The 27,290-nt window shown below is 29.4% G+C and overlaps 1 protein-coding gene across 14 annotated transcripts in view; it reads right to left on the bottom strand.

Annotated features, from left to right (window-relative positions):
- The window catches only part of LOC119616462 (protein lap4), a 294,532-nt gene that overhangs the window by 230,876 nt on the left and 36,366 nt on the right, over nucleotides 1-27,290 (bottom strand). For all 14 annotated transcript variants that reach the window (XR_005232544.1, XM_037972809.1, XM_037972810.1 and 11 more), the window contains one exon: nucleotides 20,757-20,874. Coding sequence is in view for 13 of the 14 variants with exons in the window: in XM_037972809.1 (XP_037828737.1) it covers nucleotides 20,757-20,874 (118 nt within the window). In the remaining variant the exon portion in view is untranslated. The remainder of the gene's footprint in view (nucleotides 1-20,756; nucleotides 20,875-27,290) is intronic.

Raw genomic sequence — 27,290 nt, 5'->3', positions numbered from 1 at the left:
TGTTGTTAAAAGTTTCAAATGTTGAACGGGAAAAATAATACTTTACTATAAATATTATAAATTAAATGTTAAAGTATTTACATCAGTTTATTAGGTATTTATAAACGATTGGAAATGGAAATAATTTATTTTTATTATTTTTTTTTTTTTTTATTTCATAAAAAAAACGGAAGTATTGAGACGTGTTTTTGTAAGAATAGCGCATTTCTTATATTGTCACAGGTGTTTTTATTTTTTATTTATTTCATTTTCTTGATTTTTTTTAAAAAGGCATGAGTGGGTAAAAATTTTTCTATAAATGTGTATAAAATACATATTGGCAATTTGTATTGCAATACTATTAATGAGCTTTTCAATGCTGCCGTTTTCACTGACAAGTGTTTTTTATTTATGTATATCGATACATTTTATTTTCTTTTGATATGGATGTAAAAAACTAGAAATATCGACAAATATCAATATTGTAAACACACTTTAAAGTGTCATCGAATTTCTTAGGTTAAAACTACTTGGAAATACTATTTTGTTCGATATTGAACAATGAACTACCTACAAGGTAAATTCTAACAACTAGAAAAAACTTTTATTTTGTATACAAAATATAAAAATAGATTTAAAATGTTGTTGTTTATACATAGAGTTGTATTTTACAAACAACTGCTTTGCCATCCTAGAAGCAATATAAATAAAAAAACCCATTTAAAGATTTTGAAGATTCTAATTATAATAGTTTTTCAGATATAAAATTTTGTAAATATTGGAGATGCCATTTTTCCCGATTTCGCCGATTTTTCCAAACGTTTTAATGTAAACTATGAAAAAATTAAATAATTTAATAATTTTCCAGATATAGGAAATTTTGTATTTAATTTATATGGGAGGTGCCAATCCTCTCATGGAAAGTCCGTCCATTTGTCTCTAAATGTTCACATGAATGTCAAAGTTCTTCATGTAAAATTTTAAGATTCTAGCTCTAATCAGATCTACGAATTTTTCTAATTAATTTCATATGGGGTTTCCAAGACCCCCCTTAAAGGCCGCCCTTTTCCCCTAAAATGAATATCAAAATTCTTTATGCAGAATTTGAAGAATCTAGTTGTGTAAGTTTCCCAGATAAACGAATTTTTGTTTTAATTCTTATGGGAGGTGACACGCCTCCTGGTGCCACGCCCTCTATAGCCATTTCGCCCATTTTGTCCACAAATATTCTTATGGATGTCAAAGTTGTCCATAAAAAATTTAAGAACTCTATACTGTACTTATTTTATATGTGGGCGTGGCTCTACGCACTTAAAATTTCAAAATAAAAAGTAACCTATGGCTTCTTCCAGGCATACAGGAAGACATTGTGAAAATTTCAAGAATATCGGTTCAGCCGTTTAGTCGTCTACCCTACACCACTATAGCGTTTGTGCTGATGTTTATAACACCCAAAAATATTGGTCCAACACCCACCTTAAACTATACCAATCGGCTCAGAATCACTTCCTGAGCCGATTTGTAGCGATTTTCGTAATAATCGGGCCTCATTTTACACTGGCCCTCATATAAAGTCCCATTCAGAAAATGATTTGAACGTCCACAATTCACTTGTATCACGATGAAATTTGGCATAAATAAGTTTTATATAAACATAAATCCCATAAATAATTAAGTTTGATAGAATTATAAATAACACTGTCGATTTTCGTAATGATCGGGCCTCATTTAACCCTATCCCCTATACAAAGTCCCCAAAGAATTGGGCCTTTTATCACTTAACTACGTCTAATATACTACTACCTATCAAAAAATTGCACAATGTGCTGATGTTTGTAACACTCAAATATATTTGTCTTTAAGTATACAAGTCGGTTAATAGTCTGACTATCTGATTCGATTAAACTATGTCCGCCTTTGTGACCGTGTAAACCTTATGTGCACGCTACAGCCCACAATTTTCAATATAATTTGTTAAAATTTGTCACATACTCTTCTTTGGATCCAATGACGAAAGCTGTTGAAAATTATTAAAATACATTTTAAGATTAATTTAATTTTGAAAATCCTTAAAACAAATTTACTTTCATCTCATACCAAGTATACATTCGAGCTTTAATCAAACTTAAAATTCTTAAAATAAGTACATTGTGAGATAACTGTGATCCAAGAAAGGTTAAAATTGTGCAAAAATTAAGATTTTTTGTACTTGAATCAAGTATTTCTTACATGATTTTTTTTAAATCCCTATATTGAAAGAAAATTACTGTGTAAATGGGATAAATTGAATCCTTTTATGACTACCGGGTAATACCAGAGAGAACATAAATTTGATTGATTTAATTTTGATTTAATATTTCAAATCAGTCATTTCTAAATGCCACTTAATTTAACCATTTAAATTTTATAGCTCCATATGATTAAGAGTTCAATGTTTGTGTTTCATTGCAAGTGCAATGAATAAATTAAGTAGGATTTGGTTATTTGTAATAAAAGGTGTAAAATAAATAAATAAATTAATATGTGCAAATATTATTTTATGTATTTGTTAGTAGCCTCGTAATAGCAATTTAAAAACAAAGAACATAATGATTATCGGTGTTTAGCCACGAAATAAATAGTGAAAATCGTTAAAGCTTTAATGAACAAATTAGGAGAAATATTTCAAAGGTATAAATTTTTTACATCATAAGATATATTAGGGACTTTGGCACGTTTATATTATTTAAAAATTTTAATGTATTTTCTCACATGCACATTTTTTCCTGACAACCATTTAATTCCTTGATTCCTTTAAACATTTAATTTAAACTTTTTATGTTAACAATTATAGGTCATTACAAATGTTTTCCATTAGTTTTTAAACAGACTTTCACCATTAATTTAATTGTAGGTTGCAAAATGAAATTTAATTTTTTGTTCATCTTTTTTTAATTCCTAAAATAGAGATACATTTTTTTCATTATGTTGCCATTAAAAAGTAAAAAAAAGTTATTAAAAATGCAATATGTACCATAATTTTCCCTTTAAAATTCAGCCTCAACTCTCTACATTCATTATTTTGTGTATTTTTATACCCTACACCACTTTAGTGGGGAGGGTATATTGGATTTGTGCTGATGTTTGTAACATACAAAAATATTCGTCCTAGACCCACCTTAAAGTATACCAATCGGCTTAGAATCGTTTTCTGAGTCGATTAAGCTATGTCCGTCCGTCCGTCTGGCTGGCAGGCTGTCCATGTAAACCTTGTGCGCAAGCTACAGGTCGCAATTTCAAGATAGTTGGATGAAATTTGGCACGCACGTTTTATTTGTCCCAAGGACGAAGCCTATTGAAAATGGTTAAAATCGGTCCATTATTTCACCTAGCCCCCATAGAACAGAACCCCCCGAAAAGGGCTTCTGAGCTCATAATTATGTTAAATATACAGATATATCGATAAAATACGGCACAACTAAGTTTTATAGAAGTCTTGATGACCCTGCCAAATTTCATAAAGATCGGGCCCCATTTGACCCTAGCTCCCATACAAAGTCCCCTTCATAAAATTACTTGAATGTCCCAAATTAACTTATAAACACAAATATCGCAATGAAATTCAGCACAATAAAATATTATGTGAATATAAATATATTCACAAAATGTTATCGGGCTTGGTCCATATTTGTCCCTAGCCCCCATGTAAAGCCTCTTTCAGAAAATTAGTTTTTCATCCATAAATTGCTTAAATGTATCGGAACAAGGGAATATTGAAGATAAATGCTTTATTATGAAAAATAAATCACATTTAATATTCATAACTGGTGTAGGGTATCATATGGTCGGCCACGCCCGACTACACTTTCTTACTTGTTTTTCTTTCTTGTTGCTTCATACCACTTTCAACTTGGTCTACTTTATTATTTGGCACGATTTTTTATTAAAGTTTATAAATTTTCCGAAAAATAAGCAAAAAATGTATTTTTTTGTTGTTTAACATTTATTATTCACGATTTAACTTTGTAGATTTTCGTCTTTTGCGATTTTTTTTTCTGTTTGTTTCTTTTTCTGTTGGTTTGTATAATAAATTCATCATCATATCAGGTTAACAAAAGTTCATAAATTTGACCTTTTCCATTTTATATTTAAACAGCAAGCGCGCTTTGTAAAGGAAAAATCCAGTAAATAGAGTTAAGTTTATTAAATTTCAAAGGGAAGAATACAAATAAATGTCTCCCTGGAGTTCAACAGACATTTTAGTAATAATTACAGCTAAACGACAGTAAAGGGTCAAGTCATTTGAAAGTAAAACGTTTGTTACTTAGTAAAGATGACTAAACTATTGCACAATTTCATGTTTAAAGAAATTTGTTGGATTTTTGTATAATGTTAGTTAAAAGATAAATAAATCAAATGCCAACAAACAGAAAATGCCTATTATTTCTCAATGATAATTTAGTTTTATAAAAACACAATAAAATTAATTAAAAAACATAAAATTTTACCAGCTCCTGCCCCTGCACTGACAACTGTATGTAGACTCAATGTGAAATATTTGTTTAGGCCGCGGCCGATTATAATAAATGTATTCAATAGTGCAATTTTAATTGACGTCACCTAAGAATACAATTGTTTGGCCAATTTTAACCGCATTCTGCCGTAACGAAAAAAGCAATAAAACATTTTTCAAGAAAATTAAAAAAATAATAATATTTAAAGCAACAAGTTGAAATTACAAACATTTGCATGAGATTTAAATCGTGTGACCAAGTAAACGAAAACATATACACTACAGCAGAAATATAAAATTTAAGATTAATACGAATACTTTGAAAACTGAAACAAAAAAATCTACTTTTTTAAAAGCTTTCTATGATTTTTTTTGCTTTAGGAATCTAAAACGTTTTTTAGAAACAATATCTTTTTCTAAAAGTATTTTTAAATAAATATCTCAACTTTTAAAAAAGTTTTCTTTTGAAATTTAAGTCTTTTAAAAATCTGAACTTTTCGAAAACTTTTGTAATAACCTAACATTTATAAAAGCTTTCCTTGCAAAACATTGAAGTTTTTTAGACTATTTCACTTTTCGTCAAATTTACAATTTACTCTGCAAAAACTGCTAGCTTACTCGTGGGCTTCGCTGAATTGCGAAGATCTGATGGCCAACACAACACCCACTACTACCACAAGTATTGTAAAGCTTTCCGAGAGCAGAATTACAAAACATATGTAATTGCAATGGGTACTGGCTTTTTGGGCTTCATGCTAGAAGATTCAATCCACTTGGAAACGAAGACGATATCACCCACTTTCTCCGTCACTAACCTGCCCACAATATAGGTTTAGAACTCTAGGCAACCATTTTCTGCTCGATTTAACGAATTTATCCGTTCGTGGGACAAGCTAGTTTTAGATTGGGGTACCAAATACGCTGAACCTTAACATGAATGAGAAAGGAATCAAGATTTTATACCAAAGTGTGTCCTCGGTTATATAAAGACGAGGACAATCTGTTCATCTAACCTAAAAAAGTCATATTCAAAGTTCAATTTGATAAAAATGTTTCAATGAAAAGCTCAAAACTTTGGAAACTTTATATCGAAATTGAACTTTTCTATGGAGTTTGAGAAAAATTTAACTTTAAAAAACTGTTATTAAGTAATTTACATTTTTAGATCATTTTAAAAATAAAATACAAAAAGCTTTGAAGTTTACTTATAAAAAAACTTGTCTTTGAAAAGCTTTTTATATAAAATTATTTATATTTTATATATTTTCAGAAGAATGCTGTACTTTTGTACAAAAAAGTTTTATAATAAAAAATTAAGAATTTGAAAAGCTTTCTATAAAAGCTACAATATTGAAAAAGTTTTCTATAGAAAATTCAATATTTTCAAAAGTTTTATTTAAAATGTATCTTGTTCAAAACTGTTTTGTAAAAGCTTTATTATTGAAAAAGCTTTTTATGGGAAATTTAATTTAAGCAACATAAAGGACAAATTGTCATTCGAACACCAAAATGTTGAAAGAAAATTCTATTAACTATTTGGAAAAGCTCAACTTTTTAAAAAGGAACTTTGTTTTATTAATATTTTACTCAAACCTATAGCAAAACCAAATAATAAACATTTCAAAGTTTTATTTGTAGCGTGCGTAAAAACCATGTAAAAACAAAACAAAAAATTTTAGAAAATAAAAGCAATGCAAACTAAATAAATCTCATCTGTTAGAATAATAGAAATTTTTGTTTATAATTAAAACAATTCATATACAAACAATAACAACAACAGCAATAGTGCACACATTTTCTCGCACTCACACATCATTTCAACGCGCTCTACAATCTGAATAATGTTCACATTCAATTCAAATCAAATTAAATTTAAATTTTATTACAATTATCGAACAGCTATTCATAAATTCATACGAATTTTGTATGAGTACAACAAAAGTATTCTTCATTCAGAATGTTCCACTATAATAATAATGATACACTTCACAAAACACTTAAAGCTTTATTCTCGCTTTTGCTATTTGCTCCATTGCTATAGATAGCTAAAGCCACATTGCCGCACCTTCCATTCAAGCGAATACTGAACATACGAATAAATCAATAGGCGAATTCATCTAAAATACTACATATCAAACCGTACAACAACAATAACTTGAAATTATCCATGTTTAAATGAAAATATAATTTATTGATTTTTATTACAACAACAAAAACAATAACAAATATAGCCACAATATCAAACACAGTGTATTTTAGATGTAAAGATACGATTGATAATTTGAAAATACTAGAGGAGGGGAAAAAGCCAACGATAGATAGTGAGAGTGAGAATTTATAAAGGTAAAATATTTTAGTTTACACCATTTCCTATAAAATGTACATACAAAATGTTTAGTCATTCTTAAGCTATAAAAAAAGGAAGAAACGATTATTCTCATTAGTTTTTGAAATTGAAATAGCACATATCGCCATCCTGTTGAAACGACACAAACCTATTAAATCAAAAATTATTCACCTCGCTAGACACAATTTTGCGATAAAATATCGATGACAGATTTTCATAGCAAATTTGGATAAATCATGATGATTCGTGAGTTTGACAGCTAAGTTCTATCGAGCTTAAAAATACTAATTATACTCTAATTTCTTCAGAGATATATCAGCATCCAATATCTCCGACAACACAAAGATATGTCCAGTTAACTATATGTATGGGAGACATTCATTTGTGGATGTTAGAAACCAGAAATCAAAGTCTCATAGAATTAAACAGGGAGTTCTCCAATCCTCACATCCAGTTCTACTAGGGCTAATGTCCTCCGCGCACCCCACTGAAGTCTGCAATAAAATGCGAAATAGGAACAAGGTATTCAAGTCTCTAGTCGGCAGTACTTGGTGAATGGATAATGAAACTTTGGCCGGTCAGTGGAAAACTACGCAGCACCAGTGTGGACTCCGAGTGTTAGCGACACGCAATTGAAGAAGCTTCAAAGCTGTCAAATCGCAGACCTTACAATCGGGCTGTCGAGAAATGATGTCAGAGTAACATCAGTATGACGATACGAAGATGTTTTCCGTTAAGAATCCGAACAACCATCTAACGGAGTTAAGACATCATTCGCTGCAAACGAGGAACAAAACCTACCACGTCGCACTAGAGTACTATTGGCGCAACTAAGATCGAATGAATCGATTCAAACTTTTTCTTGAATAAATGGTGAAAATTTTGAATGCTGTTAAAACTAGTTCCCGTGGCCCCAATTCACTGAAATTTGGTGGTCTAGAGTACAATTGATGACAACATAATATTATGTTTGAATATTCGAAATTAAGTTCGAAAAATTTGTTATGCTTTTAAATTATTCTTTGAGTCCAAAAAACTAAAAAAAAAAATTTCGAAAATTCGAACTCATATTCGAAAAAAATTTAAAGCTGATAAAACCAGTTTCCGTGGACCAAATTGGCTGAAATTTGGCAGTGTTAAGTACAGTTGATGACGCTACTATATTATCTTCGACTATTCGAAATTAAGTTCGAAAATTCGAAGCAATAATCGAAAAATCTGTTAATTTGCCGAACTTATTTTTTTTTTTTTTTTTTGGCTTTCACTCGATTCACTCACTGTATAGTACTTGACTTGAATCACACAAACACTCTCATAACATGTAACGTTTGAACTGAGTATTGTCTAACACTCCTTATTTTCAAATATACTATTCATTTCATTCATAAAACAATGAGTGAATCAAACACAGTGTTTGAAAAAAATCAAATGTTTTAATTTATTATTTAAGTCACTCATGCAGGGCTCTACTACATATCAACTATTTCAAATATTTGAAATTTTTATTAAAATATGATTAAATAACAAAAATTAAGCATTTTATGCCCTGATGAATAATTTGCCACAAAAAAGTTTCAACGAATTTTGAACTAATAAAAAAAAATTTCAAACGCATTTTTGTTTGTTAAACAAAATTATCACATTTTTACCTCAAGTTCCTGAAAGTATTATTTCCTGAAATTTAATATCCATTACAAAATGTCATTTCTATGAAATTTCATTAAAATTTGATAACAACAGCTTTATAATTTTTGTCATTACCAATTCTACACAGGTTAGTTTCCCAGAATCTCTACCTATCTAAAGAATCTCTTTCATTTGTCTATTATTAAATTTTTCATTGTACAGTTGCCATTTTTATTTGCCACAACTAATTTCCCACGTCTATAACCATCAATTTACTGACAAATTAATAAATTCAATTAGATGTAAAATCGATTAAGGAAACCAATTTAATAATTTGTATTTAATACTTTTTATAAAATTTTGCGCAACAATTTTGTTTGTATTCTTTTATTGCATATAATATTTATTAGTTTTTATTTATTATAATTTTCTTTATGATATGCAGCAATTGTTTTTGTTTTTACTTAATTTTATTTTTTTTTTTTTTTTTTTGTTATTATTTTATACCTTTTTATAAAATATTTTGGCACAATTTTTGTTTGTTCTTGGGAACGTCATCATCTCATATTTGTATTGTTTTCTTGTTGTTGTTTTTTCTTTTTGAAAACATTGACATTGTGTCGCCTTCAACTGAATCAAATTCACTTGATTTTGTTTATATTTTTATTGTGCATGTTTCTTATTTTTTTTCATTCGGTAACGTTATTTTTATATCAAGAATCTTTACAATTTACAATACTTTACATGTACCCCTATAGTTGGGAATAGACGATGTTTGTAAAATATTACCTGTGCCGATTTAAAGATGTCCGTCAATCTACAGGTTGAAATTTTGAAAATTATTTGACATTATACGTTGATTAATACCTTATAAATACACAGAATTTTATTTAATACAAAATTTTATAATGAGCGTCTCTTTAACTATATGAAGATCGGCCATCAATTGACCCTAGCTGCTTTATAAATCCTGCATAAGAAATTTAAATTGTTGTCCATAAATTGATTTAATTTTTTATGTTATTAAATTAATATCGGTATATAGTTCGATGCATAATGTTTTTTTATTTTTACTAAAATCAATCGTGTAGAATAACATATGGTCGAATATGCCCGACTTAGATTTCTTACTTTTTTACGCCTCAATCTTGAATGGAAATACCTTAATAAATAAATTTGTATTCGCTTGTGAACATGTGTTAAAAACAAAGGTTTGATTTTTTATTTAATAACAAACAAAAAATTAATTTAATAATAGATTTTAGTAATAGTATTTATTGAGTTATATATTAAACTAGTTGAGATCAAAAAGAGCAATTAAGGGGTAATTGTAAAATATAAATTAGGGGGTAAGTGTAAAAACATATTAAGAATAAATAAAAATAATAAAACGCTCACTAATTAAAACGAACTAGGAACATGGCTTCTAAAACATTGCCATGTATTGTTTTCTTGTTGTTGTGTTAGAACTAGAAGATGTCCCTAACCGTAGGTACTAATCCTATACTCAAAATTGAGCAATCCGCACTTAAATCAATCCGGAGCGGTGTCGGACGAATGTTAAGTATGTTTTCCTTAAACGAAGTACAAAATATTTTCTTACTTCCTTAAACCTTCGTACTTCATTTCAGAATTCAGAGTATTTCAAAAAAGTTATATAAATTACTAAAATATCCCAGCAAAAATTTTCATTACCTAGTAATCTAGAAAGTAATATTGGAATCTCGTGGAAACTAATTACTTTTGGGGTGAATAACTAATTATTTTTGTTCGACGAGGTTCAAATAATATGTACCTACCTTAAACAAATTAATAAATGGTTACTAATTTGATTACAAAAACTTTGCGAAATAACTAGTTACAAATAAACCTACAAATATGTTATGTGATAGCTAGTTATTTTGGGCCGACTTTGTATGTAGAAAACAAAAAATAAAAAAATTCTCGGCCGGGATTTGAACCCAGGCATTCAGTTGTTTTCTGTGTTTCTCACTCCAGCCGCTTACTCGATGCTCCATTAACATGTTGCTTTTTGTAATTTTGAGAACGGCATTTTACAAAAATATTTAAATGAATGTCATTTTGAAAAAAAATAAACAGTATCCAGCAGGGCTCGAACCACGAACCCCCTGTTTGTTAAATAAACGACCTAGACAATTGAGCCATAACAAATCCAAATTGTTTTGTTCTTTAGCAGTAATAACCTATTCAGCTAAATAAAATAATGTGGATGATAATGAACACTCATTACCAAGTAATGTATGAAATAACTACTGGCTATTACCAAAAATTTCAGATTTTTTGCTGGGATATTAAACAAATTACTACATTACCATTTCAACACACATATTGAATATGATGATATCATTTGAAGCATGGATGCGAATAAGGGCGTAAAGACCACCTTTTCAAAATCGCGTTTTTTCGCATAATTATATTAAACTAACCTTTTTACATCTATTCATAAAAAAATAAATTGAAAAATATAAATTTTTCGCTAAAATAGATAGTTTTAAAAGCACGATTTTTAAATACTATTTATTTTTTTGGGTAAAAAATATTAGCAATTTAATGTATTTTTCTGTAAAAAATCGTATAAATTTTAATTCTAATTGCACCAAATTTGCAGAATGGTTGGAAAACAAATCAAATTTATTAATTTTTTAATTATATTGCAAAAAAGATTATTATTGAATGAATTATTTAAGTATGAAAGTGTGGACAAGAAGAAGGGCGTATATCCATAACTATAGTTATATTTTAAAAAATTATTATATATACTTTCAACTAAAATATATGGATATATGCCCTTATTCCATTTTAGCAAAATTTCAAGTATTAATTTTGGCAAGTTGTGACTCGAATTTTTTACTGAGTTTTAGCACAGGGATAGATGTGAGTTATATTTATGCATATATGTGAAAAAAGTAGGAAAAAATGCCGATTTTAAAGTTTTATGATGTTTTTATCGTCTCCTGTAAAATTTCCCAAATGGTTTATACGCCCTTATTCGGCACCATGCTTCATTTGTCAAAAACTTACTACTTATTCCACAAATATTCTTAACTAAATGAGAATTATATGTTAGAATGCAAATGAATGAATGTATTTTCAAATTAAGTGAGAAATTAAATTAAAAAAATAGATTCAAGTACAACTCGCTTAAAAATAGATTTTCATATTCAGTTAAAGTTTTACTACAATTTGTTAAAGTTTTACTACAATTTGTTTAATCAATTCCGATGTGCAATTATTTGAAGAATGAGTAATTGCTTTAAGTAATAAAAAGTAGAGCAAAGTAAAAATAAATAATAATAAAATAAAGTTAAAAGCGATTTTTCTTTCTATAGACTAGCACTCTATTGACATTGTATCGCACTAAGCGTTGTATGTAAACAGATGTTACTATAGTCGTAAGATGTTACAATAATGGCAATTTCTGTATTATCAGAACGCATTAAATAAGTAGGCGTAGTCATAAAACGAACACGCCTACTTTTTATATAGAAAATTTATACAAGTAAGTGAAAAAATGCGAGTCAATTTTACAAATTATTTTTAAATGTCTTAAAATCTATGCCATAATTAAATATAATTTTTATGATAGCTACGCCCACAAACAAGCATTTCGCCCACTTTTCGCTATTATTTTGTTAATTGTTTAGTAAAACCGTTTAATGTATAGAAATATTTAAAACTTTAATTATAATAGTTGATTATTTTTTACATTATAGTAGGTTAGGTTAGGTAAAACCAGCAAATAAAGTGGGCGTGGCAATGATATTGTACTAATAACTCTAAAATTATCGGGGTCGCAAAAGTTAGCTTTTGAAATACATACTACAGATATTAGCGAATGCACCTTATATAGTCCGAAGGCCACATCGGACCAATTTCAAAAGATGCGTTCCATTAAAAATTAAGATTTTGTTTACTTTAAGAATATAGTAGTAGTGTCATAATAATACAAGAAAAATATAAATTGCAAAAAATATTATTCAAAAAAATTTAATAATTTTTAATCTTTGTTTAATACACTTTTAGTTGTTTAAATATTTAATTCCATATAGAAGTTATTCGCTATAGTGGGAAGGGTATTATGCGTTTGTGCTGATGTTTGTAACGCATTAAAATATTGGTACTATACCCACCTTAAAGTATACCGATCACTTTCAGAATCACTTTCTGAGTCGATTTAACGATGCCAGTGCGACCGTCCGTGTGTCTATGTAAACGATGTTATCAAAGTACAGGTCGCAATTGTCAAGATTTGGAATACACGTTTGTTTTGACCCAAGGACGATGCCTATTGAAAATGGTTCCAATCGGTCCATTATTTTACCTAGCCCCCATACAACTGAACCCACCGAAAAGGGCTTTTTAGCTCATAATTATGTATAATATAGAGGTATCTCAAAGAAAGTTCGCACAACTAAGTTTTATACAAGCCTTGATGACCTTGCCGAATTTCGAAATGATCGGACTTCGAAATGATCGTACCCATACAAAGCTCCTTTCAGAAAGTGACTTGAATATCCCCAATTCATTTATTAGCACTGTTATTGCAATGAAATTTAGCACCGACAAATATTATATAATTACAAATCTATCCAGCCCATTTTATCGGTCCACATTTGCTCCTATCCCCCTTATAAAGCCTCTTTTAGAAAATAAGTTTTTCGACAATAAATTGCTTAAAATCGAAATCAAGGTAATATTCAAGATAAATGCTTTATTATGAAAAATGTGATTTATTTTTAATATTCATAACTGGTATAGGGTATCATATGGTCGGCCAAGCCCGACTATACTTTCTTACTTGTTTCACCTATATTAGTAATATTCATAACTGGTATAGGGTATCATATGGTCGGCCAAGCCCGACTATACTTTCTTACTTGTTTCACCTATATTAGTAATTAGAAAAATTTAATTTTAAAAGAAGAACTATGGAGTCAAATTTCTCCATGAGCAAACACTTTATCGGAATTTTTCCGATGTTTCCAAGCTACTGGAGATCTTAGGTCACTTTTGTCGTTTTAGATTGGGAAAATGTGGCCCTGTGCGTTGGTAAAGAGAATACATTTAAATAATCATTCAGGGCCAGACATAATTTATTAAAAAATACAATTTATATTAGACATAAACCATGGGTAAAAATTATTATCTTTTTAAAACAACAATATTTTAAAAGGGAAATGTTAAATTTAAAAAACTTCCAATTATTGGATTGCAACTATTTATTTAGTTACAAATATTAAACCCACTGTTTTATATTTGGCAAACGAGTAGCAATTGTATTTATGTTGCAGGCAAACGCATAGACAGAAGGACAGACATAAATGTCATATAAGAAAATTTAATATCAAACAAAGTCTCGTATATCATAATCTAAATCGTCTATGACGAGAGTATGAGTAAATAAATATATTTATAAAAATTTCATAAATACATATTATATTAAAATGTGTTTTTATTTCATTTTACATTGCATAGAATGCATTATTATTTTATCTGCAACATGACAACAGAACTCAACAATTTTATTTTAAGTGAAACCCCAACAACAATAAAAACAAAAAACAATAAAAGTTTTTAGCAGCAACACTGCCAGGCAGACAATCTTAATGGAAACAAGTAGAAATAAGCATTAGATAAAGTTACAACGATTTTATATATGCTCTACTTTAAAAGTTAGAAGCACATGTCTACAGATATCTTGTAGTTAGCGTCAACATTCTAATGGGTTATGCGAACGGTTAACCTGTATTTCAGCACATCATTACTATATACATACTATGAAACTATAAATTTTAACATTTAAATGTTTAATATTTTATGATCTAAATGTTGGGAAACACTGTCCCATATAGCAAGGAAATTTATTTTAATTTTAAAGGCAACAAGTGGTAGTGTCTGGTATTGTTGACAAACTAACAATATACATATACATAGATAGAATAGCAATTTACATTATTTTAAAATATTGATTTTTATAATGAAATTCCACGCTATATTATTTCAGGATTTTGAAAATCACAAAGTGTGAAATCGTTATATTAAGTAGATACACACAAAAAAAATACATGCATGCATCAAAGTCACGACAAAATATTTAATATAACCCCGCTGCTTAGTGCAGGGTATTAAAAGAGACAACATTTTTTAAAATATTTTTTGTCATATTCTCAAAACAACTTATGTCACCACAATATCTAAACAACATTGCGATGGTGATGATGGTGGTGGCACACTTAAAGTTCATAATAAAATTAATATTTTCGCAACACAGAAAAAAAAAGGAAAATAATTTAACAATATTAGGAAAATTCTTTAAACATTAGTTAGCTAAGCAAGTATGAGTCGGGTATTAATATGACCCATTCCACATCATTTTCATCTGTAGACATTCTTATACACTTCACCTTTGTGAGAATGGTATATGTTATTTTATCGTTCTATTTGTAATTTCTAAAATTTAATTTTGCGACTCTATATGGGACATTCACTCAAAATAAGAATTAAGAAATCCGTACTTGAACCAGTACGGAGCGGTTTCATTAGTTCGAATTTACTAAATCAAGTACAAAATACTTGATTCAAGTACGTATTCTGTCAAACGAATTGGACCAAAATGTACTTATTTTTAGAATGTGTGGTTTAATTTAAACTCGATGAATGTGAGATTAAAATAAGATTGATTTAAGTATGCCCAAGATTGAATTTATCCCACAATGTATTTTATTTGAGTTCGATTAGTATTTGATTTCAGAATTCACAACATTTTAGAAAAAAACAAACAAATTTAAAATGATAATGTACATTAGTTTGAATTAAGTAAAAAATGTGATTAAAGCTATGTATAAGAAGTGGAAACTATGTTATCAAAGTGACAATGCTATGTTGTCAAATAGAACGTTGCCTTGTCGAAATGACAACAATGCGTTCTCGAAATCACAACGATGCATTGCCGGTATGAAACAAATCGTAATCGAAATGACAAAAATGAGTTGTTGAATTGACAGCGTCGCGTTGTCAAAATTACAACGGTGGTTGTACAAATGATAACTGTGTGTTTTTTAAATTTTATACACATCGGTTGTCTAAATGTTAACAAACGTGGTAAGATCACTTTCGACAACGGATTGTATAAATTTCGTCTCTTTTCTACCGGTTTTTTCCCTCTGTGTATGATTTTTTATTTTTATAAAAATGTAATTTTTTAATAAAAAAATAAGTCAAACATTTTTATTTTATTACTAAAATATACAGTATTTTTCGGTACAGACGAATATAGAACTTATACTTGTTATTAATATTAAAGTCACTTAAAAGTAGAACAATGAATGAAACGCTATAGTCTAGTCTATAGTCTAGTCTATAGTCTAGTCTTAGTTAGTCTATAGTCTAGTTCTATAAGTCTAGTCTATAGTCTAGTCTCTAGTCTAGTCTTAGTTAGTCTATAGTCTAGTCTATAGTCTAGTCTATAGTCTAGTCTATAGTCTAGTCTATAGTCTAGTCTATATAGTCTAGTCTATAGTCTAGTCTATAGTCTAGTCTATAGTCTAGTCTATAGTCTAGTCTATAGTCTAGTCTATTAGTCTAGTCTATAGTATAGTCTCTGGTCTAGTTATAGTCTAGTCTATAGTCTAGTCTATAGTCTAGTCTATAGTCTAGTCTATAGTCTAGTCTATAGTCTAGTCTATAGTCTAGTCTAAGTCTAGTTCTATAGTCTAGTCTATAGTCTAGTCTATAGTCTAGTCTAAGTCTAGTCACTAGTCTAGTCTATGTCTAGGTCTATAGTCTAGTCTATAGTTGTCTATAGTCTAGTCTATTCTAGTCTATAGTCTAGTCTATAGTCTAGTCTATAGTCTAGTCTATAGTCTAGTCTATAGTCTAGTCTATAGTCTAGTCTATAGTCTAGTCTATAGTCTAGTCTATAGTCTAGTCTATAGTCTAGTCTATAGTCTAGTCTATAGTCTAGTCTATAGTCTAGTCTATAGTCTAGTCTATAGTCTAGTCTATAGTCTAGTCTATAGTCTAGTCTATAGTCTAGTCTATAGTCTAGTCTATAGTCTAGTCTATAGTCTAGTCTATAGTCTAGTCTATAGTCTAGTCTATAGTTTAGTCTATAGTCTATCGTCTAGTCTATAGTATAGTCTAGTCTATACTCTAGTCTATAGTCTAGTCTATAGTCTAGTTTATAGTCTAGTCTATAGTCTAGTTTATAGTCTAGTTTATAGTCTAGTTTATAGTCTAGTCTATAGTCTAGTCTATAGTCTGGTCTATAGTCTAGTCTATAGTCTAGTCTATAGTTTAGTCTATAGTCTCTAGTCTAGTCTATAGTCTAGTCTAGTCTAGTCTATAGTCTAGTCTATAGTCTAGTCTATAGTCTAGTCTATCGTCTAGTCTATAGTATAGTCTAGCCTATACTCTAGTCTATAGTCTAGTCTATAGTCTAGTTTATAGTCTAGTCTATAGTCTAGTTTATAGTCTAGTTTATAGTCTAGTCTATAGTCTAGTCTATAGTCTAGTCTATAGTCTAGTCTATAGTCTAGTCTATAGTCTAGACTATAGTCTAGTCTATAGTCTAGCCTATAGTCTAGTCTATAGTCTAGTCTATAGTCTAGTCTATAGTATAGTTTATAGTCTAGTCTATAGTCTGAACTATAGTCTGAACTATAGTCTAGTGTATAGTCTGGTCTATAGTCTAGCCTAGCCTAGCCTAGCCTAGCCTAGTCTAGTCTAGTCTAGTCTAGTCTAGTCTAGTCTTGTCTAGTCTATAAACCTTCAAAGTACTATTACAAAACTTCAATTTTCCATGTCTAATTTTAAAATGGTCCATGCATACAAATGATGTACAATTGTTTAGTAATTTTTTCATGAATCGATATCTAGAAAACTATTGAATACATCGTAATGAAATTCAAATTCAACAGTCGTAGTTGAGATGCGTGTGGATGTTAAAAAAACAAATACGACCTCAGTGACCCAAAAAATAAACTAATTTTTACTAGGCTAGACTATAGACCAGACTATACACTAGACTATAGTTCAGACTATAGTTCAGACTATAGACTAGACTATAAACTATACTATAGTCTAGTCTATAGTCTAGACTATAGTCCAGTCTATAGTCTAGCCTATAGTCTAGTCTATAGTCTAGTCTATAGTCTAGTCTATAGTATAGTTTATAGTCTAGTCTATAGTCTGAACTATAGTCTGAACTATAGTCTAGTGTATAGTCTGGTCTATAGTCTAGCCTAGCCTAGCCTAGCCTAGCCTAGCCTAGCCTAGTCTAGTCTAGTCTAGTCTAGTCTAGTCTAGTCTAGTCTTGTCTAGTCTATAAACCTTCAAAGTACTATTACAAAACTTCAATTTTCCATGTCTAATTTTAAAATGGTCCATGCATACAAATGATGTACAATTGTTTAGTAATTTTTTCATGAATCGATATCTAGAAAACTATTGAATACATCGTAATGAAATTCAAATTCAACAGTCGTAGTTGAGATGCGTGTGGATGTTAAAAAAACAAATACGACCTCAGTGACCCAAAAAATAAACTAATTTTTACTATTTTAAAATTTAATTTAAGCTGTAAATTTCTATATAATTTCCTTTTTTATTAAAGTGCACATATTACAGTTAATTCTTTAAAATCTCTCTTAATCTCCTCACATTGTTTTTTGCAACAGTGACATTAAATCCACCATTGGTTGCTAGTAGTTTGTTTATAGTTTGTATATAGTTTCATTAAACTTTTTAGATTATAACGATAATAAACAATGAGCATATAATAAAATAAAACTGTAATATCAATGATAAATAAAAACAAAAGTTAAATAAATATTTTTCTCCGAGGGTAACAATAAAAGAATTAAGATAAAATTGGAAAACTATAGTGGACAAAGAAAAGTGAAAAAACATAAAAAATTGTCATACAGAAGTAAAAATAATGTTGCAATTTAATTAAATAATAACAATAAGAGTAGTAATAATAAAAAAAGACAACATTTAATTAGTTTTTTTTACATTTTACAACCACTTTTATTGAGTATTCAATAGGAGCACATTTACTACAACAACAATTTAGCTAAACTCTGGTGTTTATTTGCCAGATATATTTGCTATATTTGCAACAAACGTTTTTATCATTTCGCTTTATTAGAGTGAGTAAAAACATAGTTGTGTATAAAGATTGAAGTATTACTTGATGGTGATACAATTGTTCTTGAGTTGAAATATGTATTAAAATACTTAATAGATATTGTTATTGTCAGTGTTTTATTTTACCATCTCATTGCAAATTGTATCTGCTTTTCTTCTTATGAATCATCCATCCATACATCCATCAGTAATGTCATTCTCATCGACATCCACTTCTAGTGCTGTTAACATCTCTTGCAACAAAAAGATGTAGTAAGTTTACAATGCAACTGTTTGTTTATTACTGTTGTGTTATATTTTAATTAAATCTTTTCTTTTTTCTGTATTATTATGTATTTAGTTCCATTTTTATATTTTATCATAATAATTTAAACATACAATGAGCTGGAGAACGGAAAACTCTGCTACATTAAGTTGAGAAATAAATTGCATATTTCTATGCATCATTTGTACAAGTATATGCCACATAGTTGGAATGAGTACATGCCTCCGAGTTCATGTAATAGATACATTACTTTTAATTTTGTATTACTGTAGTATTTGTGGGATTCAAAGAAAACAAGTCGTTTAAATTGCTTAACACCATTACAGTTGCGAAACATACATTGTTTAAAGTATTGAAATTTACACTTAAAAGGAGATTTAATAACGACCAACATATGGTGGCTAAGAGTTACATATTTCTAATACACATGTTTTGCCAGACATGGTAATTAAAATAACGATAATAGATGCATGATGAAATTTACTCTTTCTTCACTTTTAATATTAAAAGTATAATTAAAAAAGCTTTAGTGAACATAATCAACTGATAACTTTTTAAATTAAGTTATTCTTGATTTTCATTTAACACAGTTACGTTTGCAAGGTAAACATAACAATATATGTAGCATTTTGGGTAAACAGATTATCAGATTAAAAGTTTTGTAAAATCTAACGTCATGGTAGAACTCGGACATAAGCACGAGTTTAGGTTTAAAGCCATTTTCATTGGATTTATTCCCCTTAACTCTTGAAATCGATAGCGCGATAATGCAACCCATTGACAGAGAAAGTGACAAGTATATTTTTCCTCCTCGTTGCACCATCAGCAAGCGTTACCATTATATAACTTAATTTTATTAAGAAAATACATACATTCTTAGTAAGTACTTTTATAATTGCAGAAGTTTTTTCAATATAAATTCTTTAGTCTTCTGGTCTCCATAAAGCTTTCGTTTGAATATTCCGTGATGAATTGTCCCACAGTCTATCCGAAATAATTTTAAATTTATACCTTATACTTCACAAAACCGAGTCAAACTCAAACCCTGTTCTGATTAAGTCCATATTTGAGCCTTTGGGATACTTTTCACAACTTCCGGATCACGATTTTTATGCAGTTGAGGGACGAGTTGTAGTTGTGGTAAAAGAAGTAAATAATTTGTGTCGTGTCTAGTACGGAGGGATTTACCTATCTTTATTCTGCTAAGAGTGTCTTCATATTTATGTACCAATTTGGTATCATTCCACTATAGAAAAAGGCTCTTAAGTGGTACCACAAGAGGCAAATCCACAAAACTGTCCAAAACTTCGACCTGTGGACAGGCATTGGTCTCTAGAATAAAAGAACACAGGGCCCAAATTATGGCATACGATATCGATCGAAATCTGCATTTAGATCCTATTGAGATTTCGATCGATATCGTATGCCGTAATTTGGGCCCAGGATATGTGTCCCAGAACAGGTCCGACTTTGAGCGTCAGTGGACAACCTCGTCCAAAAATGGAAGGAAAGCAACTATAAAATCTTTAATAGGAGGATTCCCGGCAAAAGTTATTATAATCGATATAACTTTTTATATTAGACTGTCTTCGTGATCTGGGCCCAAATTACGGCATACGATATCGATCGAAATCTCAATAGGATCTAAATGGAGATTTCGATCGATATCGTATGTCATAATTTGGGCCCTGGACTGTGTCAATAACTAATTCAACACGTCGACGATCATATTTGTTAGAAGTAGCAATTCGCCCTCTTAGAGAGCAAACGTCCATAAATTTCTTTGAAATTGGAAATAATAAATAAAAAATTTTCACATTTTTAATTTATTATTTTACTTTTTATACATTTTAATTAATATAAATTTTCAAACTTACCATTACGTGAAACATCTAGTTCCACTAGATTTTCAAAATGTTGTATATCTGGAGGCAAACGTACAATTTCATTGTCACTTAAGCCCAATTTACGCAAGCGATGAAGTCTGAAGAAATTCTAAAAAATAAAAGAACAAATACAAGAAAATAAATATATTATTATAAATATATGTACATTCAACAATATAAACATTAAATACAAATTTAGGGCAAAATCCCCTTTACTAAACTATTAGATGCACGATTTCTTTCTATTGAAAGGAGACAACAACTATAAAAAAAATCTTAATCTACTATCAAGTTCATGAGCAGAAAATAACAAAAAAACAAAGAAACATGACTAATAAATCCTAAAAAATCGCTTAAACACACTCCATAAAAAGCACAACAATGAAGGTAATTTGGGAACAAAATGTACCTGCCCGCCTAAAAGTCTCTAGGAGACTTTTACATGGTATATTGTTGGTTTTTTGTGTGTGTGTTTTTCTTTTTTTGGTGCAGTCTAGTTTTTGTTGCCGGCTTATTGAGTGGCAATAAATTTGCAATTTCATGCCATTTGTAACAATGAAATATTAAAACTACATTGTTGTTATTGCTGTTGCAGATGAGGCATAAAATGGGCTGCAGTGGGGCACAAACACAAGGTGAGGAGATTGCCAGCAGGGGAATTGAAACAAGATAATGCGAACTACTCACAACCCACATGCAGCTTGCGAAAGAGACGGAAAGAGTCGAGATCACTAGACGTAGCAACAGTGATCATTTTACCGCAGCGACTACCACCACAACCACCGTCTTTCACTGGAGCAAAGTAAAAGGTGCGCAATTTGACCCAGCTTTAGTTTTTTTCTTTATTTCTCTATTACAATTCTGTATACAACTTTTCATTTGCTGTAAAACTGAATACGATTTGTTATAATATGGCCAAATAAAAGACAGAAAGAAAAGTTGTTAAAATAGATAGAAAGAAAAGTTTTATGAATTTAGAAAGATCAATTTATTATAATCACGACTTATCTTTCTTTTGCTTTTTGAGCTCGCTTTTACTCCGTTTATAGGGGGAGGAAACGAAGTCAAGTCAATTGCTGTTATAATACCCATGATTTTCTTTTATATTATTAATACATCAAGCGTCTAATGATGGCAATGAAATCAACAGAAGAAAGAAAAAATAAATTAAACTTCATTTAAATTTCAATTCAATTTTAGCGGAAAATCTGTAATGTTTAAATAGACAATTGCGGTTAATGATGAAAATTGCAAATGGAACGTCAGCAGTGGTAAACTTTCTTTGGAATAGAAATAAGAAAGTTGAAAGTATTAATTTTATCAATACAATTTTTCTTAGCTTTTAACTTTTTTTCTATAGAGAAAAGTTTTACCCTTTTCTTTGCGGGTCAAAGGTCAAATAAAAACCTTTGTATAACATATACATAAAGCCGAATATATTGACCCTACAACTAAAAGTATACTTACACAGAGGGAAAAAGAAATATACACACCTGGTACCAAATTGACTGTTTATAATTTTTCAATACCATCCGTTGTCAAAGTATATACATACGTACGACAACACTATGTAATGTTGACAACATTGCAACAATTCGTTGTTGAAATCTAAATTTTACACAAACGATCCGTTGCCAATAGTGAGCTTACCACGTTTCTTAACATTTAGACAACGGATGTGTATAAAATTTAGATTTCGACAACGAATTGTTGCAATATTGACAACGTTGCGTTGTCAATTTTACATAATGTTGTCTTACGTATGTATATACTTTGACAACGGATGTTATTGAAAAATTATAAATTTGGTACCAGGCATGTATATTTCCTTTCCCCTCTGTTTATCAATTCAGAATCCGTCCTTCCTTTCTGCCTGTTTGTCCGACTGACTGTCAAAGTAAATATTTTGCGCAAGATACAGATCGCAATTTCCAAGATAATTTAATGAAATTGAAATGTTGCTCATCAGAATGAATGTATTTAAACTTCTGTAATGTTTCACTCACCTAATGCAAAATATAGTCTACTACACAATATCCATTATTCACATTTAACCAAAAATTCAGTTAATATTGATTACTATAACGGAAATAATAAACAGTTTTTTTTCATTACAAATATTATAAACAAATCTTGTTTATAACATATTTTCAATTTTTAATTAAAACTCTCCAATTAATGGAAAAAGTCTAAATGCATGTTACCAAATTAAAATATATCCACTTTATCTGTCTATGTATCCGTAAAAAAATAATAACAGTCCATGTAACGGAAATTATTTATAGATAATAACTCTTTAACACCTTTAAAATAGAAAATGTCTAATTTTCTTTTGGTATTTAAGAGATGCTAAATTTGCATGTGGCATTTTATTTTGAGCAGGAAGATAAAGAAACCACTTAAGCATGTAAAACAAGTGGGTAATACATTTTTAATGGTCATCAACGACTAATCGCAAGCCTACATGAAATCGTTTGTCAATTGACAATTTTTTGTCATTTTCTAATTAATATTTAAATACTTTTATGTTCTCTATGGGTAGTACTGTTTGTAGATTCAATATTATTTTAATTAAAAATAAGAAAATGATTCGATAATTAAGGCTATAACAGCTAAGAAAAACATTACAATAAGTGAGGCAAACTTGATATCATGGGAACAGTTCTGTTAAAATGTATAAATTACATCGGAGGAATAAGAAAATAACTTCTAGAAAAAATTGATAACTTTACAAAAGATAGTACTAAAATAGACCTTCTTCTAATGGCCACAGACTTTCTGTTTTTTAGGGATGTCGAGAAGACTTTCCGGCATCTCAAATTTATATTTTGTAAAGTGAACTTTATAACTTCTAGCACGGATAATGCAACGATCATTATCTGGGATCATGCCATACACTACAATAATCATAAGAAATGTCAACGTTATTAAAAACACTGAACACTAGTTGATGTCTTTCAGGGATATTCTCAATATGGTTAATTTCTACAGAATGTCAATGACTTTAAAAAGCTTTTAACTATATGAATATATTCTCAAAATTTGAGGCCTGAAACAGTGAGCTCTCATTTACTCTTCCTTTCTTTTTTACTCTCTACCTTTTGCTGCATTGATAGCACATTTAGAAACAGAATCCCAAAAACAGTTTGGTCTTTTGATATCCATAAGATTACCTAATGTCTAATGACCATTACCATCTTATCTCAAGGTTCTCAACTCGAACGTAAAAAAATCGACAAGTATTTTCCATTGCATTTACTGTTTGTCGCTTTTCAGACGACACTTGTTGAAGTTATAGTGTTCCCAACTCTAGGGCATTGGAGAAAATGAAACAGCTAACGATTGCGCAATTAACGGATCCTTCTTGAACCAAACTGTTTCGCAAAAATATATTTGTCCGCGATATTAAACATGATCGACAAATAGATAACAAACAAATCGGAACTCAAGTTTTCACTATTACCACTAGCAGATTTCACGGAAAAGAACCTTGACTCTCTTTGCTCTTTCATGATCTGGACAATCTCAAGATTGTGTATCTTACAAATCTAAACAAATTTTTGGTCAGTTCTCTTTTATTAATGATAAATTTGATTTCACATCAAGATTTACAAATATCCTTAATTCTCTGCCGTTAAACGAGATAGATGAATTAAAAAGCCTCACCAGAATATAACATCATTTGATACTTCCTTTTTAATTTGTGTAGGGTATAAAATATTGCAATTTATATTTTTATAAATTCTTTTATTACACATTAAATCAAATTTTATTAGAATTATACAGAAATTATGGCCTAACCAGCCTGTTGCTATCTAACATATTTGGCTATACACTGAACGAAATTACAAAATTTCATCTTATATAAATTGTTTAATTTTAAAAATATACAGTTAATATCAAAAATAAGTATACAGAAATACTGACAATTGGTTTTATTTAAAAAAGGATATTATTTTTTCAAAAATCAAAAAAGTAACATATTTATTTATTAAAAACAATTATGATAATTATTATTCACTACTTTTTTCCGGGTTATTTTGGTTACTTGAGTTCTCATTTAAGGTGTAGTTAAATAGGTACAAAATTTACGTCACAAAAGTAAGTATACAGATAATTTCAATATGTATTTGGCTTAATGATATTAACAAAATTCATGAAAATTTTACCTGTTTGTATGTAATTATTTTATAATAAAATATTCTGTACACTATAACATGGAAAAAATTCACTTTTTGTTCCGAAAAATTGAAATTTTAGGTAATTGATCTGAATATTATTTATAGAAGCATTTTTTCCTATTTAAGAACATCTGACTATTTAAACCCCCGGAGTTTTGGATCGGGTATTCAATAATATCCCTCGTTTGTTCATTATGATGCATTGGAAGACGATATTTTAACTTTTAAATTAATTGTTTCTTTACAATAATTGCAATCCATTGCGGAACATTGCCGTTTTTAACATAGTATAGCGTTCATATTCGATATTTAACGGCGATTTCCTAAAATGTATATCTTAAAATTCGATATTAATAATATTTGTACTAGTATCCATTAATTAAAACAAGTTTTTTGGTTCCAATCATCCATTACACACTCCAAAATACTACCAATAATCGTCAAATGGTGACCATGTCAATAACTTATACTACATATCGGTTCTGAAATTGATTATTGTCCAACATAGTAAGATTTTTATATTAAATCAGGCTCAATTGGTGGTATGAATACGAATTGAACAATTTTGAACACGGATACATCTTAATTTGTTGCTAGAACAAATAAAATGTCCGATCCATAAAACATGGTTATTGTATCGAGTATATCAAGATATGATAGGTAGCATTATTGTATGCTTTGGAAATCAGAGTATTTTGAAAACCTGTTTAAATTAAAGGAAATATGTAGAATTATCCAAATTTTAAAGTTTATGTTGTAAGTCTTAAGAAATCGAAGTTAAATTTCGGTTTTTTAAGAACGTACTGTGTTCAAATTGGCCAAATCCATGCATATAACATTAATTTCGAAATAACAACTCTTTTCAAAAGTTAAAAATTCTATTTCCAATGCATCATTTGGAGGGTTCAATTACCACCAGATCCAAAATCCGGGGTCTAAAGTGGAAAAAAATCGTAGAAATGAGAAAAAACTGTTCCACTAATTAATTCCGGAGCCAATCGACCCAAATTACAAGATTTCGGAACTAAAAGTAGATTTTTTCCAAGTTATTGTGTAAAAAATATTTTATTAAAAAGTAATTATATTAATACAAGTAAAATTTTCATAAATTTTGTTAATATCATTAAACCAAATATATACTGAAATGATCTGTATACTTACTTTTGTGACGTAAACTTTGCACTTTTTTAACTTCAGCTTAAATGAGAACTCAAAGAACCAAAATATGAAGAAAAAAAGTAGTGAATAATAATTATCATAATTGTTTTTAATAAATAAATGTGTTACCTTTTTGTTTTTTGAAAAAATAATATATATTATTTTAAATAAAACCAATCGTCAGTATTTCTGTATACTTATTTTTGTGATTAACTGTATATGTATAGAAATCTGAAAATGTTATTACAATAACCTACAAAAAATTAAATATAAATACCAAAAGTGCAGCGATTAATCTGCTTAACAGGGGAACCACATTTTCTCTAATATTGAAACACTTTCCTGTGATATATCATTGTATGTTTTTTTTAACTACTGAGTCAAAATAAATTTATTTATTTTAGCAGTACTATTCCAAATTTCGTTCGGTGTATATGTTTTCATGTTTTGCATCGCATGTCGTTACTCAATCGTCATAATATGAGTGCACGAATACATGCAATCTAAGAAACATATGAGATTTATGCAAAAAGTATTTACAACAACAAAAACAAGTCATAAAAACTTTTTGTTTATATACAAAATAGAACAAGAAAACAAAAATCATCATGAAATAAAAAACAACAAACTAGACAAATGACACTTCACTTCACCATCTCGTTTCATTACGTTGCTGTGTATCGTCATCTTCTTCTTCTACTGCTGCAGCCGTTGCTGTCAACTGCAGCGATGTGCTAGCAACAATAAAGTGAATGCTTTGCAATCTACCAGATACACATAGAGATACAACAATAAAACACAACATTTACAACATGTTTGTTGCTGTTGCTTACTGGTGGTGATGATGATGAGGTGGTTGGTGGTAGTTTTTTTTTTAATTCTCTTTTCAGTATTTTTCTAAATATTTGTTTTTATGGTTGATGGTTCGTTCTTCTTTCTTGTTTTAGATGCTGATGATGTTGGTGTTGTGGTGTTGAGGAATTGTTTAGTTTTCTGTTTAGACAAATGAAGATGAGCTAAAAGTATCAGGCGCACAGAAAATCTAGAATCAAAATGGTTAAATTTTAAAATTATGAACACAAAAAAAATTAAATTGCTAACAACAGGCAAACACGGTAAGCATTGAACTGCGACAAGATGCATGTGAAAAAGACGGTTCACGCAAATTTTGTAATGCTGTTGGAGT

This window comes from Lucilia sericata, unplaced genomic scaffold, assembly GCF_015586225.1.
Source record: "Lucilia sericata isolate MDLA Ls3-8-SP2 unplaced genomic scaffold, ASM1558622v1 Contig000073F_arrow, whole genome shotgun sequence".
NCBI classification, from domain to species: Eukaryota; Metazoa; Arthropoda; class Insecta; order Diptera; family Calliphoridae; genus Lucilia; species Lucilia sericata.
Note: the sequence above shows the minus strand (reverse complement) of the source record. Positions and strands in the feature narration are given on the sequence as shown.